The 24,994-nt window shown below is 46.5% G+C and overlaps 2 protein-coding genes across 2 annotated transcripts in view; one reads left to right on the top strand and one right to left on the bottom strand.

The window, feature by feature from the left end:
- Positions 1-3,942: 3,942 nt before the first annotated feature.
- Positions 3,943-21,850, bottom strand: DCAF12 (DDB1 and CUL4 associated factor 12). Its single transcript, XM_034441956.3, has 9 exons — positions 21,333-21,850; positions 15,751-16,005; positions 13,028-13,234; positions 11,951-12,011; positions 10,610-10,806; positions 9,486-9,551; positions 6,818-6,980; positions 5,814-5,992; positions 3,943-4,706 (listed from the first exon to the last, which is right to left on the bottom strand). Exons 1-9 carry the CDS (start codon positions 21,399-21,401, stop codon positions 4,548-4,550), a joined length of 1,356 nt encoding a protein of 451 aa, XP_034297847.1. The 5' UTR covers positions 21,402-21,850; the 3' UTR covers positions 3,943-4,547.
- The window catches only part of UBAP1 (ubiquitin associated protein 1), a 35,800-nt gene continuing 32,515 nt past the window's right edge, over positions 21,710-24,994 (top strand). The window contains exon 1 of the mRNA XM_087885477.1: positions 21,710-22,316. The gene's annotated coding sequence lies outside the window, so the exon portion shown is untranslated. The remainder of the gene's footprint in view (positions 22,317-24,994) is intronic.

Here is a 24,994-nt window from a genome sequence, read left to right on the forward strand (position 1 = left end):
GCGACTGGGCGCTCCCATGTGACTCCTCTCCTGCGCGAGCTGCATTGGCTTCCGGTGGACTTCCGGGTGCGCTTCAAGGTGTTGGTGATCACCTTTAAAGCGCTCCATGGCTTAGGGCCAGGATACTTACGGGACCGCCTTCTGCCACCAATAGCCTCCCACCGGCCAGTTCGCTCCCACAGAGGGCCTCCTCAGGGTGCTGTCGGCTAGACAATGCCAGCTGGCGACCCCCAGGAGGAAAGCCTTCTCTGTGGTGGCACCTACCCTATGGAACAATCTACCCCCAGAGATACAAGTGATCTCCGACCTCCGGACCTTTCGTCGGGCCCTAAAAACTCATCTCTTTCAGTTAGCCGGTCTCTCTTGATTTTATGATTTTATGGTTGGTTTTAAATTTTGATATGGATTTTAAATTGATAAATTTTAAACTATGGGCTAAATTTAATTATTTTAAATCTATTTTTAATCGTACTTATGTATAAATGTTTTTTATTTTGGCTGTTCACCGCCCTGAGTCCGAAAGGAGAAGGGCGGTATAGAAATTCGAATAATAAATAAATAATAAATAAATAATACTTAAAAGAAATTCTTGCGATTAAACCTCATTAATTGTTGTGTGACCAGAAACACACAACAATTGTCTGAGGCTCGCTTGTATCAGTGAGTTCATGCAACCTTCTGAAGGGTGGGTATCAGAGGTGGTATTCAGCAGGTTCTGACCAGTTCTGGAGAACCGGTAGAGGAAATTTTGAGTAGTTCGGAGAACCAGTAGTAAAAATTCTGACTGGCCCCGCCCCGATCTATTCTCTGCCTCCTGAGTCCCAGCTGATCGGGAGGAAATTGGGATTTTGCAGTAACCTTCAGCTGGAGTGGATGGGAATGGAGATTGTACAGTATCCTTCCTCTGCCATGCCACCAAGCCACACCCACAGAACCGGTAGTAAAAAATTTTGAAACCCACCACTGGTGGGTATGTGTTAAACTCTGCTTCACATGACACAGATAGTCCTTGAACTAACAACTGCAACTGAGCCCAAAGTTTCCGTTGCTAATGGAACGGAAGTTAGTTCAGCAAGTTTAGCCCCATTACAGAATAGAATAGAATAGAATAGAATAGAATAGAATAGAATAGAATAGAATAGAATAGAATAGAATAGAATAGAATAGAATAGAATAGAATAGAATAGACAGAGTTGGAAGGGACCTTGGAGGTCTTCTAGTCCAACCCCCTGCTCAGGCAGGAAACCCTACACCAGGCAAATGGTTATCCAATTTCTTCATAAAAACTTCCAGTGTTGGAGTATTTACAACTTCTGGAGGCAAGTTGTTCCACTGATTAATTATTCTGTTACGACCTTTCTTGCCACAGTCGTTAAGTGAATCACTGCAGTTGGTAAATTGATAACATGGTTGTTATGTGAACCTGGCTTCCACGTTGATTTTGTAGTCGGAAAAGGGGATCACCTGACTCCCCGAGACACTGCAGCAGTCATAAATGTGAGTCAGTTGTCAACAGCCTGAAACGTTGATCAAACGTTGAAATGGGCCTGGTAGCTCAGCAGACTAAAAGCATTGTGATTAACACCAGCTGTCTGCAATTAAAGTAAGTTCTAATCTCACCAGGCTCAAGGTTGACTCAGCCTTCCATCCTTTCTAAGGTAGGTAAATTGAGGAGCCAGATTGTGGGGGCAATAAGCTGACTTTGTGTAAATATACAAAAGGATGAAGGCTATTGCTTAACACATTGTAAGCCGCCCTGAGTCTCCGGAGAAGGGCGGCATATAAATCAAATAATAAAAAAAAAAAGTGACCGTGGGAATGCTGCAATGGTCCTGTGGAAAAAAATGGTTGTAAGTCCCCTTTTTCAATACCGTTGTAACTTTGAACAATTATTAATCAATGGTTGTTAAGATGAGGGCTATCTATATATTCAGAAGCTATCCTTCTGCACAAATGGCATTTCACCCACCAGTTCCGTGATCCAGGAGGCAGTTAAGAGATCTTTCTCTTTAAAACGCTTTACCTTCAAGGCACAAGATTGGTTAAGGTGAGTTTCACCCTCAGCCAGCTTGCGTTCCCACCAGGATCTCATCCTTGGGGAGAGAAAGAATGAAGACAAGGGCAGGAAGGAGCACAAACTGTACGTGTGCATCACACTTAAGTTTGCACTCTTCCAGAGAAAATCTCTCCCCTTACCCCACCCACAGACAATTACCCGGTTAGTTTTCCTAGAAAGCCAGAAGGGAGGCCAGATATTTGCTTGTCGATTCCTATATGTCATGGCAGGAAAAAAATTCTTGCTCCTCTTTCCGATTAGCTGAAAAAGAAAATTCCATTTCTGAAGACCCATGTCTGCACCCCAGGGATGAAATCCAGCAGGTTCTGACAGGTTCTAGAGAACCGGTAGCGGAAATTTAGAGTAGTTCGGAGAACCGGCAAATACCACCTCTGGTTGGCCCCCGAGTGGGGTGGGAATTGAGATTTTGCAGTATCCTTCCCCTGCCACACCCACCCAGCCACATCATGCTCACCAAGCCACGCCCACAGAACCGGTAGTAAAAAAAATTTGGATTTCACCACTGCTGCACCCTCCCCTCTGCAATTTCTTCTCCTTTGGGGCATTCATAGTTGATGAAGTTGCTTTAAAAAAAAAAAAAAATAACCCTAGAAACACAATCTATATGAAGCCATTTTTTAAAAAACAAAACATCGGTCTAAAAGCTGGAAAGCAGCTAGCTTCAACCGAACATTATCTGAGAGTGTGGATGAAGAACTCTGTGTAGCTTATTCACCAGCTTTTCAAAACAAAAACAAAAACTTGTGTGTGTGTGTATATATGTGTATGTATATGTGTATGTGTTTGTGGAGTCTGGGCAACTGAATGGAGCTAGCAATGTTTACTGGCCAGATGCCCTTCCTGTCGCCAATGCGGAGTTTTGTTCAGCAGATACATTCCCATTGTGCCGAGAGAGAAAAGAACCTGCAAATCTGCCTCTACCTAGGATCGAATTCACAGCTTCCTGATTGTGAGACGAGAGCTCAACCTCTAGGCCACCGCCCCACTCAGTGTGTGTGTGTGTGTGTATGCGTAAAAGCACTTATCCACATACCGAGTTCACAACTGCTGCTGCTAAACCAGTTGTTGTGGCTCGGTTACCTGAGCCTGTGTCATCGGCAGGAGAGGACTCCAAGAGTGAAGGAGAGGAGTTGGCAAGGCCTCCCTCTCCAGGACCCTCCTCTCTGGCAATGCCTTTGGTGTCTGCCGAAGGGCAAGAGATAGGGCCAGGGCCAAGCACGTCCACGCAGCCACAGGTGGACAGTAATGAGGGAGATGAGTCTTGGCTGGATCCTCGGCAGCGTTGCAGAGATAAGCACGTGCAACAGAAGAAGAGGCGTGCCAGAGATTAAGCTGAGTCACTGGACCACACCCCACAGGGTATAAAAGGGGGTGAGGTGGCCATTCAGACTCTGTGATGGACAAAACTAACTACTATCGAGTCACATTGCATCTTTGGAAACAACATTATCTGCCTTGGATTTATTTTACGAACTGGACAATTCTTGAACAGTGTGTATTTTGTTTATGAGTAAAGCTCTTGGCAAGCAGCTAGTGGGTTTCTGCCAAGCTTCTTATCGGAAGAATTGGTTGTCTGCTAGTTTATTTAACCCCCGGCTGTCTGTTTGTGTGCATGTGTGAGACAGGGACAGAACACCAGTGCGTGAGCACATTATATATGGTTCTCAGGGATTGTCTTTAATGTGTCTCTATTGAATGAACATGGTTGCCTTTATATATTAAAACAAAATCAAAAAACGACGGAGCAACGAAAACGGCATCGTTGTGAAACCTGCACTTTTTAAAGGTTGACCCAGAGTTAAGGGGCAGGGCAGGCCTAACTCTGTGGATTAGGTAGAAGGGCCTGTCGTATAAATACATTTTGATTTTTAATTAGATTGTTTTTATTCCAGGAAAGGTGACCGACAAAGTACCTGCACATACATGTACACATATATGCGTGCGCACGCGCGCACACACACAAACAGCCCCTGGGCTTTCATAGAAAGCTCGGCAGCAGCCGATCGAATCGAGGGATCCTACCTCCCAGCGAAGTAAGAGGAGAAAAATGAGACTTATGGTCGGTCGGTCAGCCTAAGCTCGGGGGCGAAGACGCCGCCATTTTTAGGAAACGCAATAAAAAGGGCGCCAACCCTCAGTCTATTGTAGAAAGTTAAAAGCAGGTCAACAACCACCACAACAACAGCAACCAAAAAGAAAAAAAAAAAACCCAACAACACACCCCATTTTTAAAAATGTACAAAAACTTCTGGGAGACTCGACGGGATTGACGGTTTCCCCTCCTTTAAAAAAAAAAATGTTTAAACCCCGAGTGGCATCAAAACCAGAAGACGGGAATGTCCACCACGCAAATCCTTTTGTTTTTAAAAAAGGAGAGAAAATGAAGGTGAGGGAGGAGGAGGAGGAGGAGGAGAAGAAGGAGAAAGTCACGCTTCCAGAGGCTTTTTTTTTTCCCCGGGGAAAAGTGTCATTAGCTCCAGAGGCCGGCGTAATTCCCGTGGAGTCCGGAAGGAAGAGGTCCTCCTGCCACAAAAAGCTTCGTGCCCGACGAGTCGTAGCAGTGCGTGTAAACGGCGTTGGGGAAGAAACTGATGTCCGAAAAGTAATTCCTCCAGGTTTCGTCATGATTCTGTCAAAAGGAAACGGACGTCGGTTAGAGATGCAACCAGCTGCCTTCCCAAAAGCTGATCTGTACAAACGGGTCCTCGACTTACGACCACAATTATTGAGCCCTTCTCCAGTTGAGTTCTTGTCAAGTTAGTCGCGCGGTTGTTCAGTGAATCGGGCTTCCCCGCGGACGTTGTTTGACAGAAGGTTGCGAAAGGGGATCACGTGACCCCGGGACACTGCGACCGTCATAAATACGAGCTCACTGCTAAGCACCCAAATTTTAATCACGTGACCATGGGGATGCTGCATCGGTCGTATGAAAAGCAGCGACTTTTTAAAAGTGCCACTGCAACTTTCAACGGTCACTAAATGAAGTGCTGTAAGTCAAGGACTGCCTGTACACCTCCGAGACCAAGGAAGAAAGAGAGGAGAACTACAACACAAGAGAAACGCAATTCCTGGTTTACCCCCAAATACAGATTCTGGGTTTATCGCATCGATGGTGTGTACCAACAGGAATTAACTGACCAGGTTGTCACTTGAGAGACTGGCCCAAAGACACCATTTGCTTTCTTGCCTAATGTGGGACTAGAACTCACAGACTCCTGATGATTGGCCCAAAGTCACCCAGTCAACATGCCTAAAGTGGGAGTAGAATTCACTGTCTCCTACTGATTGGCCCAAAATCACCCAACCAGCTTTCATGCCTAAAACAGAACTAGAACTCACTGTCCCCTGGTGACTGGCTCAGAGTCGCCCAGCCAGTTTTCATGCCTAAGTGGGACTAGAACTCAAGAGCTTCCTGGTGATTGGCAGAAAATCACCCAGCCAGCTTACATGCGTATGGCAGGACTAGAACTCACCACCTCCTGGTTTCTAGCTGGTGCCTTCATCACTAGACCAATTGAGTGATTGCTGGGGAAGTTTTGGAATCCCTCTATAGCTCTGCTTTAGCTGACCAACTCTCCCTTCCATCTTGATAACGCAAACTACTGAAGGACAAACCTCCACCTGGTTTCGAAGAGTCTCCGTAGTCTGAGGACACCTCCTGTTGACCTCTTAACACCGCCCCTCCCCCCCGGGAGCCTACATGACCCCCCCGTTTCCTCCTTCTGCAGCGACTCACCAGCCAACCTTTGCCGGTTGAGAGTTTGAGAATTTCACTTCCTGCCAATTTTGATCCATAGAAATTCTGTGGCGGTTTCTCGTCCAGGAACCTCTGGGCTCGGATGTCGTAAAACAGCAAGGAGCCCTGTCCCGTCCCCACCGTGATGATGTGTTCGTAGAAGCTCACGGAGCGGATGCCTGTGGCGGAAGAAGGACGGAGGCGTTATATGGGAACCGGAAACAAATCCCGGCCCTATAGCTAGTCCTTCACTTACGACCACAATTGAGCCCAAAACTTCCATTGCTAAGCGGGATAGTTGTTAAGTGAGACTTGCCCCGTTTTACGATTTTTGCTACTGTAGTTAAGCAAATCGCTGGACTCGATGTGAATGATGTGGTCCTTAAGTGAATCTGGATCCGCCCATTGACTTTGCTTGTCAGAAACTCCCCAAGGTTGCAAATGAGAATCCTCAAGGATACTGCAACCATTGTAAATACGGGAAAGGAGAAGGGCGAGGGAGGGAAAGAAAGGGAAGGAAGGAAGGAAGGAAGGAAGGAAGGAAGGAAGGAAGGAAGGAAGGAAGGAAGGAAGGAAGGAAGGAAGGAAAAGAGAAAAAGAAAAAGAAAGAAAGAAAAAAGGGAGGGAGGGAGGGAGGGAAGGAAGGAAGGAAGGGAGGAAAAGAAAGAGAGAGAAAAAGAAAGAAAGAAAGAAAAAGAAAGAGAGGGAAGGAAGGAAGGAAGGAAGGAAGGAAGGAAGGAAGGGAAAGAGAAAAAGAAAGAGAAAGAGAAAGAGAAAAAAGGGAGGGAGGGAGGGAGGGAAGGAAGGGAGGAAAAGAAAGAGAGAGAAAAAGAAAGAGAAAGAAAGAAAGAAAAAGAAAGAGAGGGAGGGAGGGAGGGAGGGAAGGAAGGAAGGAAGGAAAATCCATAAGCACCTGCAGGGCTCCGAGTTGGAAAACAAAAAGAGCTGCATCTCCACACATTTTTCATACACAACCCCAAATGTTTCACGGAAGGCCTCCTTACCACTTCCTCGCTCTCTGGAGCAGACAGACTTAACCTTGTGGGAAGGCTGTCGGGGGTCCAGGAGAGAGACGTGGGCCTGAGACCCAACGGCATACACCGACCACTCCTGACCATAGGCCAGACACACGTTTTCCCGGCAGTAGGGCAGCTTGGTGGAGAGGAGCTGCAAAAGTGAGAAAGGGAAAAAACCTTGATGAAAACTCAGAACCACAGAAGCTCCGAAGGACGTTTAAATAAACGAACCAAAATCAGAACCACTTCTGGATATATTTTTCAGACGGACGACATGAACACCATCCACCGCGGAGATTTCGCACAAGGTACGCAATCACAACTGGGACAATAATAAGACAGGCTACTTCCCCCAGACAAGACTTGAGGCAGCCAAGCCTAAGCTTTGGCTCTCCAAACTTGGCAACTGTTAAGATCTGTGGATTTCAATTCCCAGGATTCCCCAGCCAGCTACTGTCTGGAGAATTCTGGGAGTTGAAGTCCACAAATCTTAACAGTTGCCAAGTTTGGAGAGCCCTTTTACAGACCAAGGATTGGCAATTAATTTTCCCGAGGGCCCACATGAAAAACTGGAACTCTTGTGGAGGGTCAAACCAATCGAACTGTGAAGGGGGAGAAAATGAAGAAAAAAGTCACCTTCAAAATAAAACGACGTCACGTTGCGTGCATGGTATGTCCACTTATTTAACATTTGATTTCTAATTTCCAATTGATCTCACGTGGGCCGGACAGGGACAGCCAAAGGGATAGATGTGGCCCAGGAAATGTAAAATACCCAGATCTATTATTAGATCTCCTGCTTGAGTAGGGGGCTGTACTAGAAGACTTCCAAGGTCCCTTCCAGCTCTATTCTAATTCTGATTTGATTCTGATTAATAGTATTCCTAAATATTGGCACCGGCCGTTGTAACTTTCTACAGTCATTAAGTGATCGGTCATAAGTCAAGGAGTACCTATAACGCAGAAATTTTGCATCACAGATCACAAACAATCCTTTGTTTTTTTTTTAAAAAAAGCACTCAATTTTCGACTGTTGTTATGTGTGCAACTTAAATCAACAAAATTTTCCTTATTTTCTACCTCGGAAATGTGTACAAAACATTTCAAAGGACGGTGAAGTTTTACAACACAACAGAAATTTTTTTTTGAATGCACAACTCTTCGAGGAGCTAAAATAAGTTTGCCTGATGCCACTGTGCTGTTCTTGCGCTCTTTCTCAAAAACAAAAAGATATTTAAACAAATAAACCCAGAGGGAAAAAATTGTGAGTCTCCACAACAAAACAAAAGAGGATCGCAATGCTAGATTAAGAAGCTGGAAAAGAGCTTGAATGCTCTTTGTAGCTTTTCAACCAAGTTGCCAAGAAATGCTACGCTCACATGAGCCCTCTCTCCCCCACAAATGCATCTAAGGGTCAGCACAACCCAGCACAAAGCCAAAGTTCTCCCTTATACCCAAATCAGGAAATTCTATTTTAATTTTTAACCCGCTGAGTTTCATTGATCCAACAGAAGATCCTTCTTGTTCAACGACGGATAGAAAGTAATCAAGGAGAGAAGCAATTTGGAATTGAGCAGAAACTTCCTAACAGTGAGGACAATTAACCAGTGGAACAACTTGCCTCCAGAAGTTATGGATGCTCCATCACTGGAGGTTCATAAGAAGAGACTGGACAACCATTTGCCTGAAATGGTAGAAGGCTCCTCCTTGAGCAGGGGGTTGGACTAGAAGACCTCCAGGGTCCCTTCCAACTGTGTTGTTCTGTTGCTTTGTTAAGATGTCCCCATGAAAAGGCAAATTCAACTGGAGGGAATAGTTTTAAAAAGCCCTTAATAAATGAGGTTTCAGATAAAGCCAACAATGTTGCCTTCAGAAAATGTGAAAAAAGGACTTTCCAGGAATGGATGGAAGAAGAGGGGGGTCCAAAGCCCCTGAAGGCCAGACAAGGAATAATGGATGGAAACTGAAGGGAGGGAGGCGGCAAGGTGCGACAGCAGGCCGTTTGTGCCGGCTAAGTGACAGCGGCGGCTCCTTCTCCTCCTGCCAGCCTCCCGCTCCGGGCAGCGTCCAGCCAGCCATGCCTGGTCTCCCCCTGCGGCAGCCCACATGGATCCCGGGAAACGCAGCTTCAGGGCCTTTCCTTGCAGCAGTGGTGGCAGTGACAAGGTGGGCAGATGCAGGGGAGCGACTGGTGGCAGCACTCCTGGCTGGCAAGGGGGTGGATGTCCCAGGACTGCATGCGGGCGTCGACGGCATGGGCGCTAAGAATGGCCAGTAGGCATGCACACACTGGGAAATGGACAATCAGCTGGCTGGCTGATCTTCCGGTTTCTGGCACTGTGAAGTGCCCATGTGAAGTGACACTGGCATGTGTGAAGGCCAGCTGATTGTCGCGCACACATGCGCACCAGTGACCAGAAGACTAGCTGGCCGGTGTGCATGTGTGCGCCGGAAACCCGGAAGAGGAATGGGCGACGCCACACATGCCAGGCAACATGGCTCTGCCTGCCACTTCCGGCACGCGTGCCACAGGTTCACCACCACGGGTATAGGCTTCCTGCCTGAGCAGGGGGTTGGACTAGAAGACCACCAAGATCCCTTCCAACTAAACTGTTCTGTTTGATTCACCTGTGTGTGCAGGTGTGAAGGGAGTTACCTTGGACAGCATGTGTTCTGCTTTCCAGAGGTGGAAATATCCATCCAGAGAAACAGCTCCCAGTTCCTGCAAGAGAAAAAATATTAACTGTTCAAGCGACTGGGATGTGAAAGCTTCTACTTACATCCATAATAGTTAGCCATTTTGCTTTTTCTGAAAACAGAGGTTGAGTTCATATGCAGGTGGTCCTTACGACCACAATTGAGCCTGAAATTTCCATTGCTAACCGAGAGAGTTGTCAAGTGAGCTTGGCTCCTATTTTATGACTCTCTTCTCACAGTTAAGTGAATCCCTGGGTTCTTAATTGAGGAACATCGTCATTCAGTGAATCTGGCTTCCCCACTTACTTTGCTTGTCATGAAGTCGCAAAAGGGGATCACGTGATCTCGGGATGCTGCTATGGTCATAAATGTGAGTCAGTTGCCAAGCAACCAAATTTTAATCACATGACGTGACCATAGGGAAGCAAAAACCAGTCATAAGTTTGAAAACCGGCTTTTTTTCAGTGCCGTTGTAACGTCACTAAATAAACAGTTGTAAATCGAGAACTCCCTGTATTGCAGAAATCACCAGATTGTTTGGTTTTGGCTTAGCAACATATGAATGTAAGTCACTGTCATGTCTAAATGATGGTTTACGGCTTAGCAAGGCACCAGACCAGGGTAGCTGTCTGCAGTCTAAATAAACTGTTGTAAGTCGAGGACTACCTGTAGAAATGGAGGGATTCCTTGACTTACAACAGTTACAATGGGACTGAAACAAGTGACTTATGGCCATTTTTCAGTTACGACCATGGCAGCCTACCCAAGGTCACGCGATCAAAATTAAGATGCTTGGCAACTGGCATGTACTTATGACTGTTGCAGCATCCCGGGGTCACGTGACCCCCTTTTGCGACCTTCTGACGAGCAAAGTCAACAGGGAGGCCAGATTCACTTCAACACCATGTGACTGACTTGAACAACTGCAGTGGTTCACTTAACAACGGAGGCAGGAAGGGTCATCAGAACAGGGCAAAACTCCCTTAAGAAAAGTCCCACTTAACAATGGAAATGTTGGTCTCGGTTGTGGTCGTACGTCGAGGACTATCTGTTTTTCCAGGGCCATTGCTTCGTCTTCCTCACCTTGTTCCTGTTGTTGAAAGCAAGCGCCCGGACTTTGCAGTTGGCGGGATTAGTGTTCTCCTTGGGGATGTCCTTCAGTGCCCTGTGGGTGATGTGTGCATAGACGGGGACAGGTTGCGCCAGGTTGCGCCGTGCGTCACTCTTGGCCAAGACTTCATCCGTCACTTCCCAGAGGCCCATTGACCCATCTCGGGAGCCTACCGGAAAGAAGCACGTTCAAGCACGCATCGAACGCAGGTCCAAGAAAGGAGAAGGATTTATTTAGTCATTCAATTTAAAGAATGGTTGCTGGAATTGGGCATTTCTAGTTTAATGAAAGGAAGGATATAGCAATATTCCAATGTTTGAGGGGTTGCCGCAAAGAAGAGGGAGTCAAGCTATTCTCCAAAGCACCTGAGGGCAGGACAAGAAGCCATGAGTGGAAACTAATCAAGGAGAGAAGCAACCTAGAACTAAGGAGAAATTTCCTGACAGGGAAAACAATTCATCAGTGGAACAACTTGCCTCCAGAGGTTGTAAATGCTCCAACACTAGACGTTTTTAAGAAGAGATGGGACAACCATTTGTCTATCCTATCCTATCCTATCCTATCCTATCTTATCCTATCCTATCCTATCCTATCCTATCCTATCCTATCCTGTCTATCTCCTATCCTATTCTAATTTGTAGGCCGTCTAGTAATGGACAGCTTAGAACGTTAAACAAGGATAAAACTATACAAAACATGCATATAATGAGAATAAAATACTATAAAAATATGAATACCATATACTTGGCACAATGTTTTTATCTCTTATCTCTGGAGAAGCCAGCTAGATGATAGATAATCGATTGATAGATGATAGATAGATAAGATAGATGATTGATAGATAGCTGGAGGGAGGGAAGGAGGGAAGAACGGAGGGAGAGAGAGAGGTACAGATATATGGATGGATAGATAGGTAGATAGATGGATATGGATATGGATATGGATATATATAGATAGAATACAGTGGCCTCCAATCTTGGCAATTTTACCACTTGTGGACTTCCAACTCCCAGAATTCCCTAGACAGCATGCATTGGCTGGGGAATTCTGGGAGTTGAAGCCCACAAACCATAAAATAGCCAACTTTGGAGAACCCCTGATATAGAAAGTTGTAATATTTTTTATTCAACATTTTGCTTATATCTGGCCTCATGGCTGTAATGAATAAATTTGAACACATCTCCTCTTAATAATAATAATAATAATAATAATAATAATAATAATAATAATAATAATAATAATAATAATAATAATAAAAATAAAAATAAAAATAATAAAAATAAAAATAAAAATAAATAAAGTTTGAGTGTTACCAGAAACAGCCATTGTATCACTGATCCATGCAATAGAAAATATCCAATCTTTGTGCCCATCCTAAAAAGAAAGAAGGAAGGAATAACGTGAAGGCAAAGAAATCAGGTGATTGTAGCATAGTCAGTTCTCACCAATCATTGAAGAAATTTTAACATATTTTTATAGTACTTGAGTACAGATACAGTACAGTCCTTGACCTCCAAAAGAAATTCTGGTCCCAGAATTTCCGTTGCTAAGCAAGGTGTCTGTTAAGTGAATCATATCCAATTTTATTATCTTTTTTGGCACCGTTGTTAAGTGAAACTCTGCAGGTTGTTAAGTGAATCACATATTAAGTAAATCCAGCTTTCCCCATTGAGTTTGCTTGTCTGAACCTGGCTGGGAAGGTCACAAATGGGGATCATGTGGACCCCCCCCCCCCCGGGACAGTGGAACCTTCGTAAGTACATGCCAGTTGCCAAGCACCCAAATTTTGATCACGTGACTATGGGGGACGCTGCCACGGTCGTTAAGCGTGACAAGTGGTCATAAGTCACTTTTTTCAGTGCCAACGTAAATTAGAATGGTCGCTAAACGAACAGTCGTAAGTGAAGGACTAACTCCGTAATCGAAAAGAGAACAAGTTGACTCAATCAATTACCTTTCCAGGCCTCAACAATTCGGAAGGATTTTAACCAACTCGTCACCTAAATTAGCAAGGCAATACAGGTAATCCCTGACTTACGACCACAATGGATCTTGTCTCCATTGTTAAACGAATCACTGCAGTTGATAAGTTTGTAACATAGTTGTTAAGCGAATCTGTCTTCCCCATTGATTTTCTATGTCCAAAGGTTACCAAAGGGGATCACATGACCCTGGGATACGGCAACAGTCATAAGTACATGCCAGTTGTCAAGCCTCTGAATTTTTGTAAGCGTCGCAAGTGTGAAAAAAGGGTCCCAAGTCACTTTTTTCAGCGCCGTTGCAACTTTGAACGGCCACTAAACAGACTGCTGTAAGCCGAGGACTTCCTGTGTCCGATCTGACCTCTTGATGGCTAAACTCAAAGCTTTCCCATCTTTGCAGGGACTTACATCTCCCACGCACACGGGATCGAGGGTGGGCAGGCGATAAATTGCGAGGCTGTTGGGGTTATCGCCCCCGGTGGCCAAGAGGGTCCTGGAAGGGTTGAGCTCGATGGCATGGATCCCACAGCCCTGCTGGTTGACGATGTGGGGCTCTCGATCCTTCAGGATGGGAATCTTGGTGATCTGCCCACTTTGGACGTCGACTACAAACAACTGCAAGAGACAAGAAAGGTGAACAATGGGCTCATTTATAGCAGAGAATATTTGCAGCTCAGGGTTGAATGGTGAGGTTCTTGGTGCTCTCCCAAGTTTGGTCGTTTTCTTGCGGATGTTTCATGACCCAACTAGGTAAGATCATCAGTGCTAGAAGGGAGTGGGGTTTGCAGAGAGGAGGAGGAGGAGGGGAACTGGAGGGCCCTTGGTGCTCTCAGCTTGGTGGTTTTCTTGCAGACATTTAGTTACCCAACTAGGTAACGTCATCAGCGCTAGACGGAAGTGGAGTTTGCAGAGAGGAGGAGAAGTGGAGGAAGAGGAGGACTGTGGGGTCCTTGCTTCTCTCTGAGCTTGCTGGTTTTCTTGCAGACATTTCCTGACCCAACTACGTAATGTCATCAGCACTTGGTTTGCAAAATGATGGAGGAGGAGGAGGAGATGGAGGAAAAGGAGGAGGAGGAGGAGGAGGAGGAGGAGGAGGAGGAGGAGGAGGAGGCTGTACGATCCCTGATACCCTTTGTGCTTGGTGTTTTGTTTTTTTTTTGCAGACATTTCATGACCAAACTAAGTAACATCATCAGTGCTAAAAGGCAATGGGGTTTAGGGAACTATTGTGGGGTCCTTGCTGCTCTCTGAACTTAGTGGTTTTCTTGAAGACATTTCATGATCCAACTAAGTAATGTCATCAGTGTTAGAAGGGAGTGGACTTTGTGGAAAGGAGGAGGAGGGGGGGAGGGGGAGGAGGAGGAAGAGGAGAATTGTGGGGTCCTTGGTGCTCTTTGAGCTTGGTGGTTTTCTTGCAGACGTTTCATGACCCAACTAGGTAACACTATCAGTGCTAGAAGGGAGTAGGGTTTGCTCTTCACCAAGAACACTCCCTACCAACGACGACAGAGCAAGGCAATCGTCTATAACAGGAAAATCAATACCCCACTCACCCCTGATCTGAGGTACGTACAACTTTCCCGTTCATGCGTTTTCAAGGATGACGATGCCCATTTCTGCACGTTGGGCATCGTCTTCCAGGAAACCACGTTCTTAGTACAACAGATACATCAAATGAAATTCAGGAGTGCCCAAAACCATGTTTAAGCACCCCGAGGCAGAAGCCCAGACGGACGTTTCTGATTGTTCCAGAGTTAAGTCAGAAAAGCAACTCAGGTGTGATAGTCAACAAGACACCATAAAAAAAAAAATTAAGCCTCATCCAGGCCGATCCAGTTCGGCCGCATTTTCTCCAGCCTTACTAAAGAACAGTCAACAAGAAGGGACACACCTGTTGTGACTACAGGGCAGACCAGGTCTCCTGACCTCCTCTACGCGGATATTAGAAGCAAGAGGTGGCAAAAAGAGGAAGTAGCAACAATGGCCCATTGTAAAATCTGCAAGAAATATCATTTACCTGCAAGCGACAACTTTTGGGATCATAGAATAGAGAAAGACATAGAAAATGAAGAATTGCTCTGGGACTTTAGAATTCAGACAGACAGGCATCTGCCACATAACACCCCGAATTTAACAACTGTTGATAAGACAGATAAAAAAATCCTGGGTAGTGGATGTGGCAGTGCCTGGAGACAACAGAAGAGAAGAGAAAGAGCTGGAGAAAATCACAAAATACAAAGACCTGCAAATAGAAGTACAACGACTGTGGCCAAAGAAAGTAAAGGCAATACCAACAAGTGATAAAGAGATTTGGATTCAAACCCAAAACAACTGGAGCACCACTTGAACGCCATCGGCATTGACAAAATCCCCTTCAGTCAATTGCAAAAGGAAGGCAGCTTGACTCGGAACAGCTGCCATCCTGCGACGGTATCTTTCACATCACAAAACAGCAACATCTTCAAAACATCTTGATCTGCCTATCCCAGGTCCTTGGGAAGGACTCGATATGTGGATAAAAATGCCAGATCCAACATCTGGATAACTGTGATGAGCCGTAATTTGCAATTAAAAGATGGGGAGGAAGGGAGCAAGATGCACACGGAAAGGTGGGGAGATGAGTCTGCTCTTAATTCAGAAGCCTCCAAACTTGGCGATTTTAAGACTTGTGGACTTCAATACTGGCTGGGTAATTCTGGGTGTTGAAGTCCACAAGTCTTAAAATTTGCTTTTGCTTTGCTTTTTAATTTATATGCCGCCCTTCTCCGGAGACTCAGGGCGGCTTACAATGCGTTAAGCAATCGCCTTCATCCTTTTGTATATTTATACAAAGTCATCTTATTGCCCCCACAATCCGGGTCCTCATTTCACCTACCTTTGAAAGGATGGAAGGCTGAGTCAACCTTGCCATCTCCAAAACTGCCATTGGAGATTCCTCTCTCATTCTTATAGCCACCTCTATAATCCAGAGGGATTTTATAAAGTCACACATTCAAAAAAAAATTACCATTTTTTCTCTCGCCCTTCTGATTGGTTTACCTTGGAGGACTAACAGCGGGCATTACGTTTCGCGCCATCCAAGCCCTGGTGGAAGAAACATCAAGGCAATAAGCACGGGAACGCGCCCTTACCGTGTTGCATTTCGTCCCGCACACCACTTGCCGGTGGTTTAACCACTGCGACGCAAAGACTTTGTTAAGAGTGCCCAGGTGAAATTCTCGTTCCTTCAGCAACCCGGGCAGCTGCTGAGCTGCGTATGCATGCAGCAAGCGGTGGTAGCTGGAATCGTTGGAAAGCCGCACCTCTCGTCCTTTCAGGTAGCACACCAAGGACCGCTTCACTGGCGGAAGCCTCTTCCTTTTGTGAACTGAGTGATCCCAGCCGTACTGCGGGAAAATTAAGGACAAAAAAATCTCTAAACTGGAGTTTTTTTAGATTAGATTAGATTAACAGAGTTGGAAGGGACCTTGTAGGTGATCTAGTCCAACCCCCACCCCACCCAAGCAGGAGACCCTACACCATTTCTGACAGAAGGCAGTCCAGTCTCTTCTTGAAAGCCTCCAGGGATGAAGCTCCCACAACTTCTGAAGGCAACTGTTCCATGGGTTGATTGTGCTCAGTGTCAGAAAGTTCCTCCTCATTTCTAGGTTGAATCTCTCCTTGTTCAGTTTCCATCCATTATTCCTTGTCTGGCCTTTGGGTGCTTTGGGAAATAGCTTGACCCCCCTCTCCTCTCTGGGGCAGCCCCTCAAGTATTAGAAGACTGCTATCCTATCTCCCCTGGTCCTTCTCTTCCCTAGACTAGCCATGCCCAGTTCCTGCAACCGTTCATCGTATGTTTTAGCCTCCAGTCCCCTAATCATCCTGACTGCTCTTCTCTGCACTCTTTCTAGAGTCTCAAACTCTTTTTTATTGGTTGGTGACCAACACTGGATGCTGTACTCTAGGTGTGGCCTTACTCAGGCTTTATAGAGTGGTATTAGGACCTCCCTTGATCTTGATTGTTTCCCTCAGTTAACGCAGCTTAATGCAACGTTTGAGTTCCCCAAATTTTAGCAGCTTTGCGAACCAGCTGGGGGGAAAGAGAGGGGATGGTTCCATGTGAGCGACTGGCAAGTGTGCACAGCTTCATTTGCACGAGCGGCCTGTACGTGTGCCAGCTGCTCATTTAAATGGAGCGCGCTTGCATGTTTCCGTCTGGTAAAACTCCCGAGGTTCATTTTTCTCGCTGTGTATCTGTATACATCCGAACTAGACTGCGTTGTTTCTCTGGGTCATAGATGAGTGTGTGTATGTGGGTATATGCATTAATTTTTTTTGTCGTGTTTCCGTAGTTGTATATTGGAAGGGGTGACCCTTTGAGAGCAATGTATGCAACAGAATCTCATTTTAAGGCGTGCTGATCAGTGTGCATTTAAAGTGACAATAAAGTTATTATTCTATTTGATTCTAAGTGGGGATGCACACGTGTGTGCTCGCCTGCTGCTTGTGCATAAGGACGCATGGGTGTGCACTTGCCAGCCGTTTCTGCGGCCCGGTTGCAAAAACCCCGCACAGTCCACTAGGGAGCTGTGACCCACAGGTTGGGGTCCCCTGCTCTAAATAGTGTTTTCCAACCTGGGCAACTTTAAGACTTGTGGACTTCAACTCCCAGAATTCCTCAGCCCTTCTACAAGGGGGTGAAATAGGTCTCTCTGATTAGATCCAGAAGGAAGATCTGCTATTGGGTACGTTTGCCCCACAAAAAGGCCTAACCTGAAGCTCCATTTGACCCCTTTAATGGACAAAAAGCGTGAAAAAGAACGTCAAAAATATGATGCTATAGGATCCAGAATGATCTATGCACAAAAATGGAAGTATACAGCTAGTCCTCAACTTACAACCACAATAGAGGCCAAAATTTGCATTGCTAAGCAAGGCGTTTGTTAAGTGAGCTTTGTCCCATTTAACGACCTTTCTTGCCACAGTCGTTAAATGAATCACTGCAGATGTCAAGGTAGTCACATAGTTATTAATTGAATCTGGCTTCCCCATTGACTTTGCTTGTCAGAAGGTCGCAAAAGGGGATCACGTGACACCCCCCCCCCCCGGGACACAGCAACCGTCATAAATATGAGCCATTTACCAACTGTCTGAGTCTTGACCATGTGACCATGAGGATGCCGCAATGGTTGTGTGAAAAATGGTCTGTAAGCCGTTTTTTTGGGTGATGTCGTAAACTTTGAACGGTCACTAAATGAACTGTTCTAAGTTGAGGACTGCCTGTACTTTGATTCCCACAGTGGACAAATGGCTACAAAAGCTGATGGGAGAAGCAGAGATGGCCAAACCGACTGCTTTGATTAAGGACAAAAGTGCAATTTCTTTAGTTTCTATTTGGAAACCGCTTCTGGACTTTGTGCTCGGGGTGGGAAAAAAAATGAAACCTTGATTTTGGGTTTTGCAGATTAGATAGGTTTGTTGTTACTATATATTATTAGGCAAAAGTAAAAGGCTGAGCCTATATGTCTGTTATGGTGAACCTATGGCATGCGTGCCCGAGGTGGCACACAGCGCCCTCTCTGATGGCACGCGAGCTGTCGCCCCAGTTCAGCTCCACTGCCCACTTGCCTCCTGCCGGCCAGCTGGTCTTCAGGTCTCTGCCACGCAGGCATGGAGGGGGCACACATGCGTGGGGGGCGTGTGTGCATACGCGGGGCACATGCGAGGGGGTGCGCATGCATGGGGGCCAGGGCACATGCGCCAAGGGCCGTGCACGCATTGCATTTTGGGCGTTCAGGTGTGCGCATACACTTTGGGCACTCAGTCCGGAAAAGGTTAGCCATCACTGCTATATGTTAATACAGGTGGTCCTCAACTTACAACAGTTCATTTAGTGACGGTTCAAAGTTACAACAGCACTGAAAAAAAGTGACTTACGACCGTTCTTCACACTTATGACCATTACAGCATCCCCATGGTGACCAAAATTCAGATGTTTGGCAACTGACTCGTATTTATGACGGTTGAAGTGTTCCAGGGTCACATGATCCCCTTTGACCAGAAAAGTCAAGGGGGAAGCCGGATTCACTTAACAACTGTGTTACTAACTTAATAACATAGGATACCAGATCTCAAAACTTTTCTATTTCACCAAGCTGGGCTGGCGTAACCCCCCCCCCACCCTTAGATATTTTAATTGTAACGGATTTTAGTTGGGATGTTTTAAATCTGGGCCAAAATTTGTTTAATTATTTTAATAATTTTAAATTTTCTATTGGATGTTTTTTATTCTTGGCTGTTCACCGCCCTGAGTCCAGCAGAAGAAGGGCGGTATAAAAAATTTAATAAAATGAATAAAATAAATAAATAACTGTCCTGATTCACTTAACAAATGTGGCAAGAAAGGTTGTAAAATGAGGCAAAATTCACTTAACAAATGTTTCACTTAGTGACAGAAATGTTGGCCTCAATTGTAGTCCTTATTCTATTGGGCTAAAACGAGTTCAGAAGCCAATAATCTTTTTCTCTTCCCTTTTACCGTACAGTTTTTCCTCTTCCATTTTCCTTCCTAAATTTCCCCATTATTTTCTTTTTTTTCTTCCTATTTTATACGTCGATAAACTAATAACATTTGTCAATTTGGCCCCAACTCTACTGGTTTTTCGGAAAACCATGAAGACCTGGGTGTGCTTATTTAAAAAGCCTATTTTTTTCCCATCAGCTGGAGGATTTCCCACCCCACAAAAAAAAGCTTGTGCCTCATTATTTCCCAATTTACTTTTCAACAGGCTGTTTATACAGTCCTCGTTTGCATAGTTACATTTGGCATAATTTTAAATTGCTGCTCACCCCGCCTGTAAGTCAGCAAAAGTCACTTAACAAATGTCTCACTTAGCAACAAAAATTTTGGCCCCAGTACTCTAAAACTATTACGTTTTATTACTACAAAGTAACATTTGTAAGCCACTCACAGTCATCTCTAGACGAGATGGGCAGTACATAAATCTATTTTTTTATTTACAGTTATTATATGATGATATATGATATCTTAGGATATACTTTACAATATAAAAAGATAAATACTCTAACCCTAACTAATGAATAAAGTTAAAAAAATGAATACAAATAAAACATGGAAGAGTCCAAACCAAGATCAAATCCAAACTCTCATGCGTTTCCCGCAAAAGCCTTTGGCTAAACCAGCATTGCCCAAACTTGGGGGCTTTCAGATGGGGGGGGGATAAATCCAATTCCCAGAATTCCCCAGCCACCTTTGCTTACTAATACCCTTTTGGGCTCTCAAAAAAAAAAACCTTGGTAACTTTTAAGACATGTGGACTTCAACTCCCAGAATTCCCCAGCTGGCCATGCCAGCTGGGGAATTCTGGGAATTGCAGTCCAGCCATCTGAAAGGGAGCAGTGCTGAGGGAAACCAGAGCTAGGCTGTCATTCATCAGCTCATTAAATCAGCCCCGCCTCCTCAGCCAAAGAGGCGTTAACCCTTTCCTGCCCCTCCCTCCTGCGAACACGGGATAGAGAAGAAACGCGTTCACACGACCATAACGCCAACCCGGCGCCCTACGGGCCGATCTTCGGGCGCAAGACCCCCCCTCCCCCCCGGAAACGGCCCCAAGGCTTGCCCGCGCCCCCACGTTCCCCCCCACGGTGCTGCGGGCCGATGGGCTCTGTAGTCCCGGCTGGGAGCGATGGGCAAGGGGTTTGGAAGGAGGATGGGCGCTGCGGTTAGGAGGAGGGGAGGGAGCGATGGGCAAGGGGTCCCGAAGGCCACCGCCCGTGGGGGACAGAGCGATGGGCGCTGTAGTCCCAGCTGAGAGCGATGGGCAAAGGGCCACCGCCCGCGGGCAGGATGGGAGTTGCAGTTAGGAAGAGAGGAGGGAGCGATGGGCTCTGTAGTCCCGGCGGGGAGCGATGGGCAAGGGGTCCGGAAGGCCTCCGCCCGCGGGATGGAGGATGGGAGCTGCGGTCCTGCGAGCGTAGAGGCGGTTAGAAGGCGGGAGGGACTGATGGGGGCTGTAGTCATCCCATTCCCTTGAATGGGAGCGATGGGAAGGGTCCGGCGCCCTCCCTCCCCCTGCTCCCGCGGGGAGCATGGGACCTGCAGTCCCCAAACGCTCTTATTAGAAGGGAGGGAGCGATGGGTGCCGTGACCCCTCCTGGGATGCCCGTTTCTGGCTGGGGGCGATGGGGAAGGTAGTCCGGCGCCTATTCCCCACCCGTCAGCGTGCTTAGAAGGAGGACGGGGACGAGGGGGAGTGTAGTCATCCCATCCCTTCGAGTGGGGAGGATAGGGGCTGTAGTTGCGGCTGGGAGCCAGGAGGAGGGGAGGATAGTCATTGTAGTCCGGAGACTCCCCGCCCCCCCACGACGCGCTCAGCATAGGAAAGCATAGGAAAGATAGTAGAACGGGAGCGATGGGCGCTGTAGTCCCGGCTGGGACCGATGGCAACGAGGGAGTGGCCGATGGGCGCTGTAGTCATCCCACCCACTAGAACGGGAGCGATGGAGTCTGTAGTCCCGGATAGCAGCGAGGAGAACAACCCAGCCCAGATCCGAAGCTCCGGACGGGGCAGCGAGCGATGGGATAGGCGCCTCCCCTGCAGCGGAGCGCATGGGACCTGTAGTCCCGCCAACCTTCCGAGCAGACGGCCGGGGCCGATGGGGGTTGTAGTCGCCGGGGGAGAGGGAGAAGGCGCGCAGGGAGGCCACCCACCTGCTCTCCGCCGGGCCCCGCCGCGGGGGCGGCCGCTCTCCTCTTCCTGCTAACTGTCTTCCTGGCCATAACGGGCGGGGGCGACTCGGGCGCGGCCCCGGCCCGGGCCCCGCATGAAGGGGGAGGGGAAGGACAGGGACGCCCGCCGCCGCCGCCCCCGACGGACCATGGGATGCCGCCGCTCGCTCGCTCGCCCGCCCGCCCGCCCGCCCGCGCGCGGTCGCTCCCGCGCCGTCCACCGGCCGGATGCGGCTCACGACATTTCGCGCCCGCCCGCGGCGGGAGGCCAAGCAGAGCGTTTCGACGGCGTCGCGCTTTACGGCAGCCCGGTTTGGAGGGGGTGTGTGAAAGAGTCTGCGCAGGCGCGCGAGACGACCACGCCCCGCCCGCTCGCTCGCTCGCGGTTGCCCGGCAACGACTCCTCCGTTCGGCCTCGACTTGCTTCTTGCCCTCAGGGTTAAAAAAAAAAACAAAACCCCGCAACTGGGCAAGCGCCAGGAGGAGCGATGATTTGGGTTCGGCCTGGCCGCGGAGGCTTCCCCTGATTGGCCAAAGCGCGCGTTGGGGGCGCGCCATTGTGGTTGTTATGGCGCCCCCTATGCGTCGCCTGGGGACCTTCGATGGCTAAAGCCCAGCCGGGATTTTTCCTCCGCTTGAGTAATGGCAGGTAGTCCTCGGGTTACGACCACAATGGAAGCCAATATTTTTTTTTGGTGGTTAACGGAGACATTACTTGTTTTGCCCCATTTTACGAATTTTCTTGGCACAATTGTTAAGTGAATCACTGCAGTTGTCAAGTTAGTCACACGGTTGTTAAGTGAATCCGGCTTCCCCATTGACTTTGCTTGTCAGAAAGTCACAAAACGGGATCACGTCAGTGGTGGATTTCTAGTGGTTCGCGAGAACCGGTAGTGGCGGCGGCAGGAGGCTCCGCCCACCTTCCCAGACGTCATCACGGACGCTCTGCGCATGCCTGTAGCAAAGGTAAGTGGAACCCACTACTGGATCACATGACCCTGGGACAGTGCAACCGTCATAAATGTGAGTCAGTTGCCAAGCGTCCGAATTTGGATCATGTGACTGGGATGCTGCAATGGTCATTGTGTGAAAAACGGTCATCAGTCACTTTTTCCAATGCCATTGTAACTTTGAACGGTCACTAAATGAACTGTTGTAAATCGAGGACTACCTGTAATTAAGAAACACCAAGCGAGTTGCATACAGGCAGACCACGACTTATAACAGCTCATTTACTGACCACTCAAAGTTACAATGGCATTGGAAAAAGTGACCGATGACCGTTTTTCACACTTAATGACCCTTGCAGCATACCCATGGTTTGTGACCAAGATTCGGGCGTTTGGCAACTGACTCGTATTTATGACGGTTGCAGCGTCCCGGGGACACATGATCCCCTTTTGTGACCTGACAAGCATTGGGGAAGCCAGATTCACTTAACTGCAGTGACTCACTTAACAACTCTGGCAAGAAAAGTCATAAAATGGAGCAAAACTCACTTAACGTTGTGAGTTTTGCTCCATTTTACGACCTTTCTCACCACGGTTGTTAAATCAATCACTGCAGTTAATTAAGGAAGTAACACGGTTGTTAAGTGAATCGGGCTTCCCCATTGACTTTGCTTGCCAGAAGGTCAGAATGACACTGGGACACTGCAACCGTCATAAATATGAGTCAGTTGGCAAGCATCTGGATTTTGATCAGCTGACCATGGGGACACTGTAATGGTCGTGTGAAAAATGGCCATAAATCACTTTTTTCACTGCCGTTTTGACTTTGAACCATCACTAACCGAATGGTTGTAAGTCAAGCATTTTGAGTCCAGTATTTTGTAAGTCCAGCATTTTGAGCGCCTTCTGTTTTTTTATTATCATTATTTTGGACTCTGTTCCCAACAGAACTCATGAAAATTTTTGTGTATTATCATCTTATCAATTGCTGCTTTCTTTCTCTCATCCGCTGCCTAGATGATTTAATTTTGTTCCCCATTCCAGTCATCGGCTTAAGTCTGTAAATCGCATGATTCATGTTAATGTTTTTGTGAAATTTGAAAAGGACATTCTTCTCTGTTCTGTGTAATTATCAGTGGCACGTGGTTCTTGAAACTTACAGTAACATCTGTTGGAAAATTACTGCATTTGAAAGTATTGTAGTGTCTTCCCAAAAGTGCTTTTTCAGGAGGCAACTGGACTTTCTTGTTTTTTCTTTGAAGACATTTCACTTCTCATCCAAGAAGCTTCTTCAGCTCTGACTGGATGGTGGGGAATTCAAGTGCCTTCTGAAAAAAGCACTCTGGGACAGCCATGACCTGAATGACTGAGAATCTCTACAGACTTTTAGTTATACAATTTGGGATGAGCCCCCTTGGAATAGCGTGGGAGTAGGAATGGATTTCCAGAGGAAAAAAATTGCAGACTACAGGAACCATTTGCATTACTCAGGTGACCCTGAGGACACAGAGAAACCTCCAAGTGGCCTCAAGGACTCCCTAAAAGGATGCAAATCACCACTTGTCTGCAAAAAATAAAAATCCTTTCTTTCCCTACCATCCAGTCAGAGCAAAAGAAGCTTCTTGGATAAGAAGCGAAACATCTTCAAAATAAAAAAACAAGGAACTCCTGAAAAAGCACCTTTGGGACAACCATGACTTGGATGACAGAGAATCTCCAGTCTTTCTCAGGCTGGAAAAGTACAGGTAGTCTTCAGCTTATGACCACAACTGAGTCCAGAATTTATGTTGCTAAGTGAGAAATTTGTTAAGTGAGTTTTGGCCCATTTTCTTGCCATATTTGTTAAGCCGATCAATGCAGTTGTTAAATTAGTAACCCGGTTGTTAAGTGAATCTGGCTTCCCCATTGATTTTGCTTGTCAAAAGGTGAAAAGGAATCACGTGACCCCAGGACACTGCGACCGTCATAAATATGAATCCAAATGTAGCATCCAAATATAAATCATGTGACCATTGGGACGCTGCAACGGTCATAAGTGTGAAAAATGGTCATAAGTTACAGTAGTCATCAGCTTACGACCACAATTGAAGCCAAAATTTACTACCAAGAGCCTTGGTAGTACAGTGGTCTAAGGCACCCTGTTATTAAGCTGGTTATTAAGACCAGTGGCCTGCAATTACTGCAGGTTCGAATCTCGCCAAGGCTCAAGGTTGACTCAGCCTTCCGTCCTTTCTAAGGTAGGTAAATTGAGGACCCAATTGTAGGGGCAATAAGATATATACATATACAAAATAAGATATATAAATATACAAAAGGATGAAGGCTATTGCTGAGCACATTGTAAGCCGCCCTGAGTCTCTGGAGAAGGGCGGCATATAAATCAAAATTAAAAAAAAAAAAATGTTGCTAAGTGAGAAATTTGGTAAGTGATTTTTGCCCCATTTTACGAGTTTTCTTGGTACATTTCTTAAGTGAATTACTGCAGTTAAATTAGTAACACGGTTATTAAAGAGAATCTGATTTCCACATTGACTTTTTTAACAGATTAACAGAGTTGGAAGGGACCTTGTAGGTCATCTGGTCCAACCCCCAGATTTTTCTAATTTATTTGGTTTTTGTTAAGGAATCTCTTTTTAAAAATCAGGAGGGGCATGAAACTTTGAAACCCACTGAGAGAATTGTCCTACAATAATA

This window comes from Pantherophis guttatus, chromosome 2, assembly GCF_059756535.1.
Source record: "Pantherophis guttatus breed Tessera chromosome 2, ASM5975653v1, whole genome shotgun sequence".
NCBI lineage: Eukaryota > Metazoa > Chordata > Lepidosauria > Squamata > Colubridae > Pantherophis > Pantherophis guttatus.